The 17,838-nt window shown below is 36.8% G+C and overlaps 9 protein-coding genes across 9 annotated transcripts; 5 read left to right on the top strand and 4 right to left on the bottom strand. All coding sequences in view use genetic code 12, as the record gives it.

Annotated features, from left to right (window-relative positions):
* Window positions 1-1,247: 1,247 nt before the first annotated feature.
* Window positions 1,248-1,898, top strand: LOG1 (Log1p; the record flags this gene model as incomplete). The annotated part of the gene is made up of 1 exon (XM_064994703.1): window positions 1,248-1,898. One exon carries the CDS (start codon window positions 1,248-1,250, stop codon window positions 1,896-1,898), a length of 651 nt encoding a protein of 216 aa, XP_064850775.1.
* Window positions 1,899-2,259: 361 nt separating this feature from the next.
* Window positions 2,260-4,392, bottom strand: DASC09_010990 (uncharacterized protein; the record flags this gene model as incomplete). The annotated part of the gene is made up of 1 exon (XM_064994702.1): window positions 2,260-4,392. The coding sequence occupies one exon, from the start codon at window positions 4,390-4,392 to the stop codon at window positions 2,260-2,262; it is 2,133 nt and encodes a 710-aa protein (XP_064850774.1).
* Window positions 4,393-5,175: 783 nt separating this feature from the next.
* Window positions 5,176-7,194, top strand: DASC09_010980 (Pes4 protein; the record flags this gene model as incomplete). The annotated part of the gene is made up of 1 exon (XM_064994701.1): window positions 5,176-7,194. The coding sequence occupies one exon, from the start codon at window positions 5,176-5,178 to the stop codon at window positions 7,192-7,194; it is 2,019 nt and encodes a 672-aa protein (XP_064850773.1).
* Window positions 7,195-7,477: 283 nt separating this feature from the next.
* DASC09_010970 (SYLF and SH3 domain-containing protein) lies at window positions 7,478-8,756 on the bottom strand (the record flags this gene model as incomplete). The annotated part of the gene is made up of 2 exons (XM_064994700.1): window positions 7,478-8,639; window positions 8,704-8,756. 2 exons carry the CDS (start codon window positions 8,754-8,756, stop codon window positions 7,478-7,480), a joined length of 1,215 nt encoding a protein of 404 aa, XP_064850772.1.
* Window positions 8,757-9,089: 333 nt separating this feature from the next.
* Window positions 9,090-10,505, top strand: YSC83 (Ysc83p; the record flags this gene model as incomplete). The annotated part of the gene is made up of 1 exon (XM_064994699.1): window positions 9,090-10,505. The coding sequence occupies one exon, from the start codon at window positions 9,090-9,092 to the stop codon at window positions 10,503-10,505; it is 1,416 nt and encodes a 471-aa protein (XP_064850771.1).
* A 242-nt stretch (window positions 10,506-10,747) lies between these two features.
* QCR9 (ubiquinol--cytochrome-c reductase subunit 9) lies at window positions 10,748-11,411 on the top strand (the record flags this gene model as incomplete). The annotated part of the gene is made up of 2 exons (XM_064994698.1): window positions 10,748-10,750; window positions 11,193-11,411. The coding sequence occupies 2 exons, from the start codon at window positions 10,748-10,750 to the stop codon at window positions 11,409-11,411; spliced, it is 222 nt and encodes a 73-aa protein (XP_064850770.1).
* A 485-nt stretch (window positions 11,412-11,896) lies between these two features.
* Window positions 11,897-15,598, bottom strand: SMC1 (cohesin subunit SMC1; the record flags this gene model as incomplete). The annotated part of the gene is made up of 1 exon (XM_064994697.1): window positions 11,897-15,598. The coding sequence occupies one exon, from the start codon at window positions 15,596-15,598 to the stop codon at window positions 11,897-11,899; it is 3,702 nt and encodes a 1,233-aa protein (XP_064850769.1).
* Window positions 15,599-15,876: 278 nt separating this feature from the next.
* Window positions 15,877-16,581, bottom strand: DASC09_010930 (Hua1 protein; the record flags this gene model as incomplete). The annotated part of the gene is made up of 1 exon (XM_064994696.1): window positions 15,877-16,581. The coding sequence occupies one exon, from the start codon at window positions 16,579-16,581 to the stop codon at window positions 15,877-15,879; it is 705 nt and encodes a 234-aa protein (XP_064850768.1).
* A 570-nt stretch (window positions 16,582-17,151) lies between these two features.
* On the top strand, window positions 17,152-17,826 carry RPC25 (DNA-directed RNA polymerase III subunit RPC25; the record flags this gene model as incomplete). Its single annotated transcript, XM_064994695.1, has 1 exon — window positions 17,152-17,826. One exon carries the CDS (start codon window positions 17,152-17,154, stop codon window positions 17,824-17,826), a length of 675 nt encoding a protein of 224 aa, XP_064850767.1.
* Window positions 17,827-17,838: the final 12 nt, after the last annotated feature.

Here is a 17,838-nt window from a genome sequence, read left to right as displayed (position 1 = left end):
GTCAAGAGTTGCTCGGCTTCGCAGAAAAAGCCGATAGTTTTGAAGACACCAAAAATCATGGAAAAAGCTATGTACAGGGAAAAGAGTATAAAAATAATTATGATGAAAATCATAGTGCCCAAGAAAATCATACACAAGTAAAAATTTTGTTCAATAGGGGAACGCTGCTTCAAAAAGAATCTCGTGTGAATACTTGAAATATATGTTGAAAAAATTAAAATTATCTAATAAGCTTTGAGCGGATCCAATCATGTTGGTATATTATTCACCACCGGATATGTATCATTTGGGTTCTATTTTGAGTACAATTCCGGGGTTTCTAATTTATAGCTCAGGTTCCAGTTTCAATAACCTCAACAGAATATGTGCTTTTAAGGTATTGTATGGAACCGGATTTTTCCTAATTCAACAATCATCCCTACTTTACATAATGGAGCTTTATGCCCAAAACCCTGCCTCCGCCACTTCTGTGTACTTGTTGTTTCGTAATTTTATTGGAATATTCGTCCCAATATTCGGCTCCTTCATGATTCTCAAGTACAAAAACAGATCATTTTTGACACATGGGATTATAAATATTGTTTTTGTTATGGTGATATTTTTACTCGTGAGATTTGTTTATAAAATTCGTCTGCCTCATGAGTTATGTTGCGTGAGGATTCGATATAGGAAATCTGAGCAGCACGATCCGGGACAGTTTTAACTATTTATGAGCCACTGAGAATAGATTTCAACATTTTTCCAAGGCTTTTTACCTAATCCGTCGTAGTTTTATGTTGTTTATATGCAATGTTAAAAATGTCACGTTGCTGCTGCGGTTTCCGGTTGCCCTATCTCTTCCAGGATTGTCCGGCAACGATTGTTATCAGTATGTTAATTAAGTTAAATTTGCGAATTTTATTGATACAGGATAATTAACGTACTTCATTTATAAACTTTTAATCTCTTATATATTGTATCATTCCTCCACTTGATAGAGTAACTCAAACTTCGTGTACTGCAATCTCATACTCACCTACCTATATCGTGACTTACTGCCGTTTTTGAATCAACGTTCCTGTTCCTTGCTCTCTCAATTCAGCTTCCCAAATACCCTTCCTTAAAAAAAAAAAAAAATAGAAATATTGAAAAAAATCTGCTACTAAACAGATATATAATTACCCCTTTTTCCTACTCCCTTTCTCCTACTCCCTTTTTCCTACTCCCTTCATTTTATTCGTTTTCCAATTGCTATCAAAAAAAAAACAATGACTTCTGCTAAAATGCAAATCGAGGCTGCTAACAAATCCGTTACCAAACCAGAGAAGGTTCTCTGTGTCTTTTGTGGTTCTTCACCAGGGTCTGACCCAGCTTACACCGAAGCTGCCAATGAATTGGGCAAAGCCCTTGCCCAAAGAGGCTATGGTTTGGTCTACGGTGGCGGTGACTGCGGGTTGATGGGTAGTGTTGCTCGTTCGTGTGTAGTCAACAATGGGTATGTCCACGGTATTATTCCTCAAGCCCTTTTCGATAGAGAGAGAAATGCTCAAATTGTTGATGGTCAATATGGTAAAACCACCGTTGTCAACGACATGCACACCCGTAAGAGGATGATGGGGAATGAAGCTTCTAGTGGGTTCATCACTTTGCCAGGCGGGTACGGTAGTTTGGAGGAATTAGCTGAGGTTATTACTTGGTCACAACTTGGGATCCATGACAAGCCAGTGATTGTTTACAATATTAATGGTTTCTTTGATGGACTCAAGACGTTCTTTGAACACTGTATCGACCAAGGGTTCATTAAAAGAACACAAAAGGAAATTGTTGTGTTTGCCAACACTTTGGAAGAAGTTTTGGATCAAATTGAAAATTACAAGATTCCAGAATCCAGATATAACTTGAAATGGGAAAACCAATGAAGAAAATGAAAATGAAGAAAAAGAAAAAAAGAGACAAAGGAAACGATAAAAAATAGTATCTCTGTACTAATGACGTTACGTTTTACTTAACATGATGCTATTATCGGAAAATTTAGCTCCCACGGCACTAGATTCGTTTCCACAGAAAGAGCTGGCCTGTCTCATTTTTGGGCATTCCCCAAAATTTCTACGCTGCAATCCTCTAATGAATAGATTGTATAGATTGCTATCTAAAACATAATATAAATGATGAGTACTATCCAAAATTTTAGGATCACTATGCAATTAAGTGTAACGCTGACTTCTTTTATTATAACAAAAAAAAATAGACGGACCATATATATATATACGATGAGCAAACTTAGGCTCCAATACTATCTCTTCCAAACATACCTCGCTTTAACCAGTCCATAAACAACAAAGCTTGAGTACGGAAACTAACGCACTGCGAGAAATAAACAGATCTCCATAAGTACATTGCGATGAGCCCTCCAAAGAATGAATTACCGTGCCCTAAATCAAAGACGGCAGAATTTCCAATATATGCCAAAGATCCCAAATGCTTGTACTGGAATGGTTTATAAATAGAACTATCAATATCACCATCTAAGATCTCATGTAATCTAAGGTTATCAGCTTGTTTGGCAATTTTAGAAAGCTTCTTTCCCAAGTATTTACCTTGTTGGTTGGCTCTTTGCGCAGTAGCAGGCAAAGAAGTAATTTTAGAATTGATTTCTCTAAGTAGCTCAGCCAATTGACTATATTCTAGTTCACCCTTGCCTTCCAAATCATATTTTGGTAACAATTCATCAATATATTTGAACGGTTCCGCAGTTTGAGGGAGGTATGATGAGATATCTTGCGCTAGTTGCTGAATTTCACGATGACTAAGCTTCAAATTTTTGATTTCCGAATCTGTAAGGAATCTCTTTTTAAGATTTATAGCCTCTGGATGGTCAGCAGCACTAACACTTTCATTGTAAGTGGTCAAGTATTTCTTGGTGACAAAATGTCTAATCAAATCAATAGTATTTTCAGTCAAATCTGTTCTAACTGTCGAGCAATCACCAATGGCGTAAACGTCACCCAAAGGAGCCCCAATGACCCTCAAATGAGAATCAGTTTCGATTGCCCTCTTGTTGCCTTGGAATGGTTCACCCAAATCTTCAACAATTTGGCGAGCTAATGGATTTTGAGCCACACCTGTGGACCATAAACAAAGACCAAATGGTAAGCGTTTATATTCCGTCTCTCCAGTTTTTGGATCTGTCTGCTTGAAGATCACTTCATTCGGCAAAATCTCTTGAACTCTAGAATTAGTTAAGACATCAATGCTATCCTTCTGGAAACGTTTGGTAGCATAATTACTAATCGCTTCATCATAGGTGTTCAAAATATTGGATCTCGATTGAATGATATGAACGGAAATCTCCTGTCTTAAAATCTCTGGATAATTGTTATTCAATAAATCTTCATTCAAAAAATCATACACTTCAGCAGCAAATTCAACACCAGTTGGACCACCGCCACAAATAACAAATGACAACAATTTTTTACGTTGTTCGTCTGTCGTAGTTGGCAAACATGCTTTTTCTAAAACTTCAGTAATTCTTCTTCTAATGGCTCTGGCATCGGCAACGGTTTTCAATTGATGACTGTAATTCAAACCTTTAACTCCATGGGTATTAGAGGTTGAGCCAACAGCAACAACCAACTTATCATAAGGGACATAGAATTGCTTGGTTTGACCATCGCAATCCTTGGTGGATACTTTGACTAATCTATTAGAAAATTCAATTTTTTCAGCATTGGCTTCTAAGAACAGACCGCGAACCTTCAATAAAATTCTTCTGATAGATTCGGTGAGAGATTTGATAGTTAATGTAGAAGAAGCAGCAGATGGCAATAACGGAGTAAATAAGAAATAATTGGTTGGAGAAATCAAGGTAACATTATAGTCACCAGGTCTCAAACTTTTTAATAACGAAACAGCACCCCATCCTGACCCTAGGATCACCAATCTTGGTTTAAATTTAAGCATTTCCTTTTCAGGAGAGTCATAGTCATCCAATTTTTCTTCCAAAATTGGCAAATTTTCATCACCCCCAAGTCTAGGGTTAAGCGCTAGCTCAGGAACAGTCAATATTCTAGTAGGATCATGTTCACAATACGTGGTAGAATCATAAATAAAGAAAGCACCTAGTAAGACTGCGACCGATAACCCAGCAGCACCGAGAAAGAAAACACTTTTTTTAAAACCTCTACCAATCGCACTATCTCTTAACCAAGAATATTGTAATTCAACGACTTCACCACTTTTAGTAGTCGCCTTATTAGTTGCTCTATATATTTTGGACGAGTGGATACTGTTTGGCCCATTAAAGGTATTGAAGGATCGAAGATTTAGCTGGGTCTTGCTAATAGTCGTGGATTGTGCGGCAAGCAAACGACTCCTCGTTACTCGATGGAGTGCCATCGATCTAGGGAGTAGCATTGTCAAAGGGGAGGAGGGAAATAGCCGGGTACTCAACAAGAAGCTCAAAAACGAACAAGTATGAATGAGGAATTCAGGTTGATATTTTGCAACCTCCTATATGATAATATATATTGGCTAACCGATAAGTGTAACCCTATCCTGAGATACTTTTTGCCCGAGATCCCATAAAATTGTGGGTGTAATTAGAAGGGGGATCCCCAATAAATTTCCAGGATGGGGTGAGCTTTAGCTTACGTCAGCCGTCAAACGCACTACCCGACACACATATAAAATACAAGAACAAAGAACACCAAGAAATGGATTGCCGAGCACGGACTTGGGAGGGAGGGTACGGCTTAACATTAAGAAGGCAGAGAGACAACTTTTTCTAGATAATCGACTGTTTGCTGCTCCTCAAAGTTATGTCTGGTGTGGCCAATCATATCGCGCAGGGCCCATAAATATTTAATATGCAGAGGTTGTTCGACATGACACAAAAACAAATTTCTATCAACGGCTTATAACTTTTAAGGGGGCTGTAAAACAACATAAAAATCTCTTTATCCTCATTTTGCTTTCTGTGACTACTTTCCTCATCTCTTTCTCTTGTTCTTGTTACTTTTTTATTTTATTTTTTTCTTTGTTTGTATCTCTATGGATCCATCAACCTTATCCTTCTAGAAATACAAAGAGTCTAAGATAAACTGACAGAATAAAAATTATTCAAAGAAAAATCACAGTAGAAAAACCTACTTTGTTTGTTGTCAGCATAGAGACATATTCCTCTAATAATCGAGAATCATGAAGAAATCTATCAGCGTTACTGCGGTCAGTATTCCACAAAACAAAGTTAGCGCTAAGTCAAATGTATTGAAACCACTCCCACTCAACATCCAAAAAGGCTTGGATTTGAAGAAAAATAATCCAAAAGAGACCTCATATGATAAAAATGTGAGGTACGAATATAACAATATTTCAACTATCAAGGCTTCTACAGGTAGCAAAGTTTTTTCTAAGCCTAAGACAATATCAACAGAAGCTGACACTAAAACATCTACGTATTCCCCAGCCTTAGCACACTTTTCAAAGGCAGTAGCTACTAACGCCATTGACACAGCTTCCCAAGCCGATGCTTCCATCACGGCTTCTAAACCAAGAATCGTTTCTGAATCGAAGCTTGTTGCTTTGTATGTTGGTGATTTAGATGAGAAGGTCACTAACAACGTGTTATTGGAAACATTTTCCAGAGTTTGCTCAGTTGCATCTGTGAGAGTCTGTTATAACACAACCACTGGTGACTCTTTAGGTTATGGTTATGTTAATTTTTTCAGTTCTGCAGATGCTGACAAGGCCTTGGAGACCTTGAATTACACCAAAATATTGAGCTCGGAAATTAGAATAATGCCATCGATTAGAGATCAAACCAAAAGGAACAATAGCTGGGGTACCAATGTTTTTTTTTCGAATTTACCGGAAGAATTGACTACAAGGAAGTTTTATGAGACTTTCCAAGAATTTGGTGGTATTTTATCTTGTAAACTTAATTACGGGAAGAAACAGGGATTCATTTTGTTCAAAAAGAGAGAGGATGCAGCGAAGGTGGTTGATACTTTTAACAAGAAAAATTTAATGGGATCAACCTTATACGTTGGTATCCACACTGCCAAAGAAGAGAGAGATAAACAAAAATTAATATTATCTACTGTGAAAGACCAACAAAAGGTTGCCGTTTTTGTTAAAAACTTGCCAATTAATATATCAGAGCCTCTTTTGCAATCTGAATTTGAAAAATTTGGACAGTTGATCTCCATTTTTATAAAGCCAGTCGTCCGACTTGCAGCTTGTTGGGCATTGATCACTTTTAAAAGCTTAAAAGAGGCTAATGATGCGATCACTGAATTGAATGGAAAGCTGTTCGGTGACAATAAAATATCTTGTTCTATTGCTAAAAAGAAAAGCAACGAAAAATTATCTTTATTGAAACCGTCTAATGTTATTTGTTTTAAAAATCTACCAATTGATTTGTCTCAAAACAACTTGTTGGAAATGTGTTCAAAATTTGGCACTGTGAAAAGTATGGTTTTTCAAATCACTAATGAAAGTGATGAGCCAAAGAATGTGGCTTTAGTTGAAATGAAGAGCGAACAAGAGGCCTTAGCTGTATCTGAGAAATTGTACCAAACTATGGCTACAAAAAATCATGTTTGGAAAATCTCTATGTGGCATGGAAAGTCAGAGAAAAAGGATGAGGAAAATGATTCAGTAAGCTTTGTTCTAGGCGACAATCCAGGAAGTAATTTATTAGAAGAAGTTAACATGTATAACAACACATGGAGTAGGAAACAGAAAGAGAAAAGAATCCCAATAAGCTATAATGAAAATTCCATGGCCAATTTGACTTTTGACAAACAAAGACCCTGGATGATTCCTATTTCCCCTGTACCACATCATAATTTTCAGAATATTCCCTTAAATGCGAAATTTCCAAATCCTCAATTGTTGATCCCAAATATAATGCCAGTTCCAAATACTAATGGATATAGGTTTTTGGAAAGGAGAGAAATGATAGAGAAAACAATTTCAGATTTTAAAAACATAATCCAAAACATTGTTAGAACTTCAGATAAACTCTCTACTAATATTGCTGTTAACAACATCCAGATTATTACTGATTATATTCTTGAAGTTTATTGGAGAAACGATATCATTGCTCTTAGTAAGCAATTAACCGGTTACAAAGTCAACCAAAAGGACAATAGTTTGATAAGGTTACAACTTGAAAAAGCCGTTCGTAATTTGAGGAATCTTGACCTCATTTGACACGATTTTTTTTTCCTTATTGATTCTACTATTCTTATTTTATTCTTGTTTTGCTTTATTTTATCAAATATTATTTTTGCTTAATATACAAACATTGTCTTCTGCCCTCTTTGTTTTCCATCTCAATAGAAAGATCATCAAATAACCGCATTATCTACCAGAATTAGGAGCATAAATTTTTAACGAAGAAAAAAAAGAAAATAGAGCAGCAAGAGAAAAAGAAAGGTAACATCAGAAATAAGCGATAATTGAATGATATGACAAATTATCTGCCTTGCAAAAATTAGATAAGTTCAATATAGTTAGCAGGGAAAATACCTTCTTTACCGTGACATTCACCAGACCACCAGTCATCGATAGAATCGCTCTTTTTCAAAATGGTGATAACGTCACCTTTCTTGAATGGTAGATCACCTTCCTGTTCGGCATCAAAACTATATAAAGCCACAGCTTTGGTACCACTTTTACTATTGATAAAAGGATCATCATCATCAACCAATTTGTTGTCATCTGCAGCATTATCACTAAAATTTGGTTTCGATGAACTAGGTCTACCAGGACCACTTCTACTGGTGTCGTACACATCATCTTCCCAAGACCCATTACTTTCTTGCCTTCTTAAGCTTCTAGTGCTTGAACGAGGTCTTGAAGATGGATCATAATCATCTCTATAGCTATCCTCATCATCATAAATATTTGAGCGATTGCGACGGCTAGCAGGGCTTTTATTCCTGTGCCTACTATCATATGAACTGTCACCATCTTCGTCATCATCACTAAAGCTTGTTGGAATATCATTATAGTAATCATCATATTCATCGCCATGATTGAACAGTTTCTTTGTGAAGGCTCTAGAATCAAGAACTCTGAATAGTGGATCACAAGCAGGAGGGGGATCCACACGACCAGATAAAATTGTTTTAGCTGTACAATTTCCACCATAGAATTTTCTATTAGCATCTCTTCTTTCCACAATGACCGATCCTTCCAAAGAAACACCAGCAAATAAACCCTTGGTCTTTGAATAAGAGAAGATTGCTGCGGCAGACTTTAAAGACGCAGTACCAGCAGCTTCCGCATTTCTACCCAAAGGACCCGCGGCTAAGGAAACATTACCACCCAAGGTAATAGAGCCCATCTGTGCAAATGATTCCACCGCGGCTTTTGTGTTTAGAATGAAGACAAAATCAGTCAATTCGGCACCTATTTGACCTCCGACACCGGCGCCTGCTGTCATAATAGCAGACGGAGCAGACCACGACCCATCTGGAAGACGAGAAACAATAATACCACTCCCAGCACGACCTGAAAAGAGAAAGCCGGCTTTGAGAACAGTAATGATCGCTAACCCTTTGGCCTCTTGGAGCACCGATGGGGGGATGACTTGGTCGGCCCCCATTATCTGGTTTGGCTTAATGAAGGAAGCAAGAATTCTTGCCGCTTTCCTAGAAATATGTTAGAAATATCATCAGGAGAATACAAGCGATGCAAAGAGAACTAGGAACATACTTCGACTCGCTTTTCAAGCTTCTTGGGATTGGATTATTGATTTTGATGGCCATGCTTTTACAATAAATTGTATATTCTATTGCTATGTGACGGAATATGGGGGACGGCAATTATAGTTCAACTCCTATGTAGTTATTCCTCAGTGGGAAAAGAGACGAGTACTGTGACAGCCCTGACATTATGCAATAATAACAAGGGATTTATAATTTACACATAAATGCACCCCTGTGTAAATCGGGATTAGTCAAGTGCTTGGGGGGTGGGGGGTATGAGCACCGGTGATGAGATCGAGAGATGAGATGGAGGCAAAAATTCTTCGAACAAAGGTTAGATTAAGGAGCTATATATTAGACAAATCGGTAGCTTACAAGGGGAAACAGTTTCTAATGGATCCAGTGGACACGGCGATTCTATGGGCAAAGTATGCCCAAAGGCGAGTAACTTCCACCTTGGACAACATTACTAACAGCGATGTTTTGGTGGATACTTCAGAATTTATAAATAAAACAACTGACTCAATATTCGATTTTTATAAGGACAAACTCCCAGGAAGGAAATCTCCAGTACCTCAAATAGATATAGATCATGGTGCAGGTATCGGAAATTTTCTCAATAACAATAAGAAACTCATTTCTTTCCTCCTTGGAGGTGCTATTGTGGGCGGAATTTTTTACAATTTTTACTTCAAGAATCAGAATGAGAACATAATAACTATTAGAAACAATAAGAAATATATCAAGACAAATAAGACGCGCCGAGCAAAGAGATTAAAGAATGGTGCTAGAACCAATGTTGTGATTATTATTGGTTCACCTTTAGAACCTTTGATCAGAATTGTGGCTAACGACCTTGAAAAAAGAGGGTTTATAGTATACATTACAGCGATCAACGAGAGAGAAATTCAAGAAATCAATGCTGAGAATTCTGAAGATATCAGGGCTTTCAAGTTAGACTCTCTAGACGAAGAGACTCTTAATACCCAGATTGAATCTTTTGGAAATACAATAAATGGACCGGTTGTTCCATTTGCACAAGCTAAGGCCCACCATTTGAAATTAATTGGCGTGCTAATAGTCCCAGACTTATATTATCCCGTTGGCCCGGTTGAAAATATTGGCTTAAAAGGTTGGTCCGATTGCTTGAATGCAAAAATCATGTCACCATTAGTGCTTTTTTCAAATAAGTTTGTCAATGTGATCCGGAAAAACAATTCAATTGAATTTGGTGATAAAAGTTTGAATGTTATGTCAACCAAATTGATTTTTCTCTCGCCCAATCTTGTTTCATCAATAAATTTACCATTCCATGCTCCAGAAACTGTTGCAATAAACTCTTTGAATTACATTTTTGAATCCTTTGCTAGAGAAATCATCACCGATAATACTTTAAATCTACAAGTGATTAGTTTGAAAATTGGAGCTCTTAATATTTTCAACCACTCAAGCAACAAGGACACGCAAGAGAAAATTAAAATACAGTTACAAAACCAAATATTGGGGTGGGGAGATCATATGAAAGCCATTTATGGTTCAAATTTCAAGCATATTTGTCTCTTAAGTGGACCTTCGCCCAACATTCGGGGTGCCAATTTGCGTGAACTCAATTACAAAATCTTTGACTTGCTATACAGTGATATCAACTCATCAAAGAAAGTAACGTATAAAAGGGATTTGAAAATTGCCCATGTTGGCAGAGGATCTCGGTCATATGATTTCCTCGGTAAATATTTGCCACATGGCCTTATTAGTTGGTTTCTTGGCTGTAATAGTTTGCAAAATATGATACTCAGTAGCTTCGGATAATGACATATATTTAATAGTGAACCTCATAAATTTCTTTTGCTAATGTAAGTATTGGTGAGATTATGTATGCGGGCGCGGGTGTTATATATGAAGCCCTGGCGCGTTAGAACAACCAATAAGGTCAACCTAATTGGTAAAAAAAAAAGAGCACCATTTTTTTAGGGTGGATAATTTCAAATTTTGAGCGTAGGAGGACAAACCAATACTAGATAGGTATAGTTGATATCTTCAATAACTCAAAAATGGTAAGTGTCTAATATAAATTGAAACAGCTACTTATTTGAATACTCATCATTTGATTAGAAGGGTGCTGAGCTGGATTGTGGTTTTATTATTGAAATTGACTGGTCATCAAGAAGATATACATCGAGATTGTATTATTAATGGAAAGATATCAAACATGGAAAAAAAAAGAGGAGGAAACCTGAAATAGAGAAAAAATGATTATGGTATGGAGAGTTGTCGAAATACGAAGTTGAAAGCGATTTGAAATAAAGTGGTCTTTTTAAAATAATAGGATGAACAATGTGTTGGGTCATTATTTTGGTTATTATGTGAAATGTATCTTATGATGTGAAATGTGTCTTATGATGACCGATTTGCTCTGTAGCACCTCTCTTTCTTTCTTTCGCAATATTCATCGTTTGAGACTGATAATTTAGAGACGAGTTAACTAACAATAAATAGGTTTTCTATAACGCCCTTCGTAACATCTTGTACAAGAGAAACTCTGTGTTTGTCGCCACTGTTTTCACTGGTGCTTTCGTTTTCCAAGCCTCATTCGATGTTGGTGTCACCAAATGGTATGAATACCACAACAGAGGTAAATTGTGGAAGGACATCAAGCCAAGAATCTTAGCTGGCGGTGATGGTGCTGAAGATGAAGACGAAGAAGACGACGAATAAATGACGGACCGTTTAAGAATACAGGAATTTTTTAAATCATAATGAGTTACGTTAAGTTGTTATGGGAAGGGGAAAAACATTGTTTTATTGAGTTGCGTTATACCGATTTTCTAGTATTTCTCCCACATAAAGGAACTATATTATACCGGAAGAAGTGTGAATTTTAACGAGAGCATGGGCGATTTATGTTTTGCTGCTTTTGCCAGCATATAAAAAGTTCCACAATTTTTTATTTGATTTTTTTATTCATTATTTTGACATTATCTTATAAATATGATATTAATATATTTAACAACCAATTTATCACTTAATTTTCTAGATAATACATCCTACGCTTTAACTCTAAGATTAAAATGCTAAATTAAAAGAAACATGAACACAAAGCAAAAATAGAAATACTAAACCCACAATAACATTGACAGCGATCAAAAAAACGCAAAGAAAAGAAAGCAAAATATTGTAAGACACTAACTAAAAAGAGCAAATTACCTAGGATACTCTCTCAAGTCTATACTTAGGGTTTTAGAACTATTCTTTACCTGTTCCCTGTAAATACCCACCAACGCATCTGATTTCTCAAACAAGCCATTCTTGAGACTGATAACAATAAACTGGAAGTTCGGCCCCGAATGCTTCACAATATAGTTAGCGACTCTTTGAATATTAGCATTATCCAACGCAGCATCAACCTCATCTAACACAAAAAATGGACTTGGTTGGAAAGAATGGATAGCGAATAACAAGGCAAGGGCAGCAACGGTCTTTTCGCCACCGGACAATAGTTCCATATCACGAAAGCGCTTGAGTGGCGGCATGGCATGGTACTTGATACCAGAATTATAGGGCTCTTCTTCGTCTTCAAGAGTCAAGTAAGCAGATCCACCAAGCGGCGACGCCTCGGCTTTGGTAAGGTCTTTGTAAGTTGAGTCAATCTTTGTGGAAATGAAGTCAAATGCCTCCATGAAGAGATTGTATCTTTTCTCCTTAACTTCATCAAATCGGTCACTAAGGGATGATTCATGCTCACGGGTTTTCAAATGGTTTTGATCAACTTCCTTGAGTCTGGTTTCGACTTCCTGTAATCTTTCAGTCGCTTTAGTATTTGGTGAAAGACTTTCGAGTTCCTCAGTGATCTTTTTAATTTTGTCATTAAAGTCTTTGTCAAGCACCTTCAAGTCTGAAATAGCGTGGTATTTCTTTGGCAATTTGTTATAATCTATGATGATGCTTTCAGAAATATCAAGTAAATTTTCAGGGGCTTCACCAATCGGAATATCATCTAAAGATCCTTCAAGTAAGGGAATAGAAACATTTTCAATTTTGCTAGATCTCAAAGCACTTAACTTTTTGGAAATTTCTGCTTCAATGTCTTGTTCAATGGTGGAACATTTTTTGAAAATCATTTCGAAATTAAGCCTTTCATCTGCGACGGATTCCTCCTTCTCCTTGATAGCCACTAAATCAGCTTTCAACGAGGCTTCCATCTTTTGGGATTTTTCAGTAGCAATTTCAATTTCAGACTCTAGCAACTCAATATCTTCTTGAAGTTTGTTTCGTTCTTCCTTAATTGTTTCCAATTCATTGATATGTCTCTTGTGTTCATTATTGATTTTTACCAAACGACCTTCAGATTGTTGTAATCTATCATTTTCAAATTCAATTTTGTTATCTAATGATGATATCTGTTTTATGAATTTGGCCCTTTCTTGCTCCTGCTGAAGCATTGATTGACCATGAGCCTGTTCATATTCATCAATATCGATATCATAATCTTCAGAAAAGGTGCTGTAAATTTCGGTTTGCAAACTGTGGACCCTGTTCTCGCATGCCTTACTGCTTGAAATGACTTCGATCAAAGAGTTTTGCTTGAAAGCTAAATCTTCTTCTACTTTATTTAACAAGTCATGCTGATACTCAATTTCTGCTTTCGCATCTTTTACATTTCTTTCCATTTCATTAACCGTGCTTTGCAACAATGGAATGTCATTCTCTAATTCACTGATGTCATTTAGCACCTGTTTTTCCACAATTTCATTTGGTTTTTCTTGCTGAATCATTTCCAATTTATTCAATAATTCATCCTTTTTTCTAGATAATTCAACTAACTCAGATTTATCCCAAGTAGAAGACCTGGAAATCCCATTTTGTTTTTTACCTACACCACCAGTCATCAAACCTGCCTTATGAATCAATGATCCATCTAAAGTGACGACCTTTGTGTCTATTTTTCTTTGCCATCTTATGTATTTGGCAGTTCCCATGTCGTCACAAACAATTGAATTACCACAAGCATATTGCATTGCTCTTTCCAATGCTGGATCGTATTCAATAATATCCAATATTGGTTTGGCACTCTGATGCAAGTGTCTGAGGTTTGAGCTTGGTGGTTGAGAATCCACAGAGTCCAATGGAATGAAAGAAGCAACCCCGGCACGCTGTTCCTTGAGATAATTTATACATCTTTGAGCCACCGTCATATTGTCAACGATTATTGAATCAAAACTTTTACCAAGGATCGTGGCAACAGCAATCTCATATTTCTTTTGTTTTGGTTTACAAAGATCACAAACCAACCCTTTGACCCCTGGGAATAATCTTTGTAAATTAGAGACATTTTCCCTAAGTTTTCTTTCACGGTTTGTTTCTCTTTGAGACGCATTGAGCTCGTCCAACTTTATCAAAATATCTTTGATTTGGGTATTCAATTCAAACTCCTCAGACAACAATAGTTCTTTCTTCATTCTTGCTTCGTTGAGATAATTCTTTTTGAATGAAATTTCCTCTATGGTTTCTTGCAATTTAATCCTTGCGTCTAAGAGCTGACTGTTGAAGCTTGCCAAGTTCTCTTGAAGACTGGATGATCTCCCAAGATAATTATTTTTCTGCTTTTCAAGGTTCTCGATTTTGGACACTAAGGATTCCTTATCATTATTCAACATATTAAGCTCGCCTTCTAGAATAGCACCACCATTGGATAAAAACTCTTGTCTTAATATCTCATACTGTTGTTGACCATCGGTTGGCAAGTCGAACTCTTGCTTCTTAGAAAAGTGCTGTCGTTCAAATATTTTCATGGATTTTTCAACAATGGCTTTTTGCTTCTTTAGTTCTTCGATGTTCGCATTTTGGGTTTGAATATCATATTTAATTTCTTCAGATTTTCTTTCAAGATCAGCGATTTTCTTAATTGCGACATCTCTCTTTGTGGTGAGGGGCACTAAATTCTTATTAAGCCCCTTTAACCGGAGATTCAGTTTATCGACACTGGCCTTGTGGCTAATAATATTTAAATTTCCGTTTGCATAAGCGGCATTCATTTTCTTCAATTTGGCCCCATCTTTTTTAATCTTGTTTTTGCAGGCGTCCAATTCACTATTTCTTTCTTCAAGGTTATCAATCAACGAATTTTTCGATTTTTCAATATTATACAACTGCCATAACCTATAATTCTTAATCAAATTAATTTTTTCGGACATTTTTTTTTCAAAATGGTCGGATTCAGATTTCTGCTCCTTGTATTGTCTCATCTCACCATTCAATATTTTCTTTCTTTGGAAAAGACTATTGGTATCTTCGCGGGCCTTTTCAAGATCTTCCAATAGAGATTCATATTCCTTTCTAAATTCTATTGATCCTGATATGGTTTCCATTAATTTGGTCAAATCTTGAGGAGACTGTGACGCAATTTGTTCAACATCGCCCTGGAAGACTAAAAAGTTTCTGGCCTTGATCAATATACCCTCTTTTTTCAAAACATTAGAATATTCTGAAGCAGAGACAAGTTCTTCATTAATTTTGTATTCACTTGTTCCTTGAACAGTGATTGTTCTTCTGAACCGAACGGAGTCGTCCTTTCCCCTTTCATAAATGGCTTCAACGTAAGCAGTACGGGGATTATTGGGATCATCTTCATCATCTTCAATTGCAAGCTGATCTTCAAGGTCAGAAGAGTCAGCAGGATACTTTTCATCATCAATTCTACCTCTATAAATCAAATCCTTCAATTTAGAAGATCTTAAATGCGATGACCTAATACCGAGAACAAACGATATGGCATCCATCATGTTTGATTTCCCAGAACCATTGGGACCAATAATACTGATAAAGTTTCCCGAGCCAAAGCCAATAGAAGCCGTTCCCCTATATGATTTAAAGTTATGCAACTCTAAACCAACCAATCTACCCATGATCAATTGACAGCGTTAGTAAATGGCCTTTTTCTATTGAGTTTAGCGTTCCTTGTCTTGAGCTTTTCAAGCTCAAAAAATTACGAACTAAAAAAAAAAAAAAAAACGCCAAAAAAAAAAAAATCCGAAAAAACGCGTCTTTGGTACGCGGTGTGCCTTTAGCAAACAAATAAGCATATAATCCCAAAACAGTTTTACACTGTAGACCTGAAACTTTTTGGAAATATATCGTGGATTACTGTATTTCAGATACTGATGGTCATTTAAGATTGCCAATATCAGTTGAATTCTACTCTCCCTATACCTCCACACACAAAACAGGTATCATAATACAAAAAGCTGTCGATGTAACCTTGCCCTCTACACAGTCCACATACCATGCCACCCAATTTAGGATCCCCAGCATTTAAAAATAAAGGCCTACCTGTTTTGTTATCTATAGCAGCAGTTGTGATTCTTCTCACATGGCTACTAGAGGGTGCAAATTGCCTCCAGCAATCTATGCATTGCAAGCCATTCTTCAATTTAATGCCGGTATTTCGGCATTTGTAGCATTGAAAACCAAGAGGATATATCCAAGGTGTCTGGGGAGTTATTGCATTAGTTACGTTTTGTTGTGGAGGTGGCGACCCTGGGAAGAAACTTCCTGGATACGGTGAACCTAGCAGAGATGCTGATGAAGAGTAACGATTATTGGATTGGCCATACTGGGCACTAGCATGCCCAAGATTTAGGGTCAGAATACTTTGGTGCTGATGGGTTCGATGGGGATGCGGTTGTCGGTGGGGGAGTTGGTTGGATTCAAGAAGTTGTTCTTGTTGGGAGAGAGGAGTGTGAATTGCTTCATTGTAAGACGGAGGAAGATCACTGGGTTCATGATGTTCATTTTCATAGATGGGAATATCATGACCATTCACTGAAAGTGTGTTACTAGACGTGGTATTACTAGATGTGGTATTACTATTTGAGTTCTTTTGACCCATATTGTCACTTCAAATGTTATCAACACTTATTCAAGAATATGTTGGATTCAATCTAATTTTATTTCTTATTTCAGTTTTTTTTTTTTTCTTTTTTTCTTTTTTTTTTTTTTCTCTAACCTAAATCTTGGAAGATTCTTATTATTTGCAAAGTTAGTTATGGAAATGTTACCAGTCAACGAGAATTAAAGTGTTGTCGATGATGGATGAGGCATAGCTCATCTCCCGCTTTTTTGTCCTTATGTACTTGTGGCACGTGAGGCCTCTGTCAAATAGCAAATGTACGCAAGACTAACAATCTTTAGATACCACTGTTCCATATAGCAAAAAAAAAAAAATTATTTGAAGGAAAATATACAGCTTTGTTTATAAGGCCTTTCATTCATCCAAGCCGGCCAACTTTGCGAGGATATTTCTATTAGAACGATATTTCTCTCATCTATCGCGGGGTGCGATTAGAAGAATATTTTTTTTTTCTTTTTTAAAATTTTTTTTTGTTGATGTTTTACGAAAAGGATCAATAGTTAGAACTATAGTCTGAGAGAGTGTTTGCTCGTCATTTTATATCAAAGCATGTTCATCTTGTCAAAAATATCAGATTTGGTTCAGGTGAAACCAGAATTTTTCGATATCAATTTGAAGAAGGCAATAATAAGAGAACTCAATTCCAAATATGCAAACAAGGTGATCCCTAATCTCGGAGTAGGCATTGCTGTATGGGATGTGCTAGATGTTCAGGACGGGCTTTTAAGACCCAGTGACGGGGCTGTTTATTATAAAGTCATTGTTAGACTAATAGTGTTCAAGCCGTTTGTTGGGGAAGTATTGATTGGGTGGATTGACTCAAGTTCGGAACAGGGCATCAAAATTAAATTAGATTTCTTTGATGAGATTTTCATTCCAAAAGATATGTTATTCGAGGGCTGCTATTGGAATGAATCAGAAAACCTCTGGGTGTGGAGAACCGACCCCGAGGACCCAGAATCTGACGTCTATTTTGATGTTAATGAAAAGATACAATTTAGAATAGAAGAAGAAATTTTCACAAACATAAAGCCGACAGGCCCAGCATTGGATGATGAAGAAGAGGAAGAAGAGGAACAGCAACAAGTAGCAGCAGCATCAAAGGGAGACAAAACTCTGGAGGTCGAAGTAAAACCACCTAAGAAGGATCTCACTCCGCCACCGTACGCGTTGATCGCCAGTTGTCAAACAGAAGGTATGGGTGCTATATCATGGTGGGGATGATCTAGATATTCC

Source organism: Saccharomycopsis crataegensis (assembly GCF_037102585.1).
Source record: "Saccharomycopsis crataegensis DNA, jcf7180000000073, whole genome shotgun sequence".
Taxonomy (NCBI): Eukaryota; Fungi; Ascomycota; class Saccharomycetes; order Ascoideales; family Saccharomycopsidaceae; genus Saccharomycopsis; species Saccharomycopsis crataegensis.
This window is presented reverse-complemented; position numbering and strand designations above follow the sequence as displayed.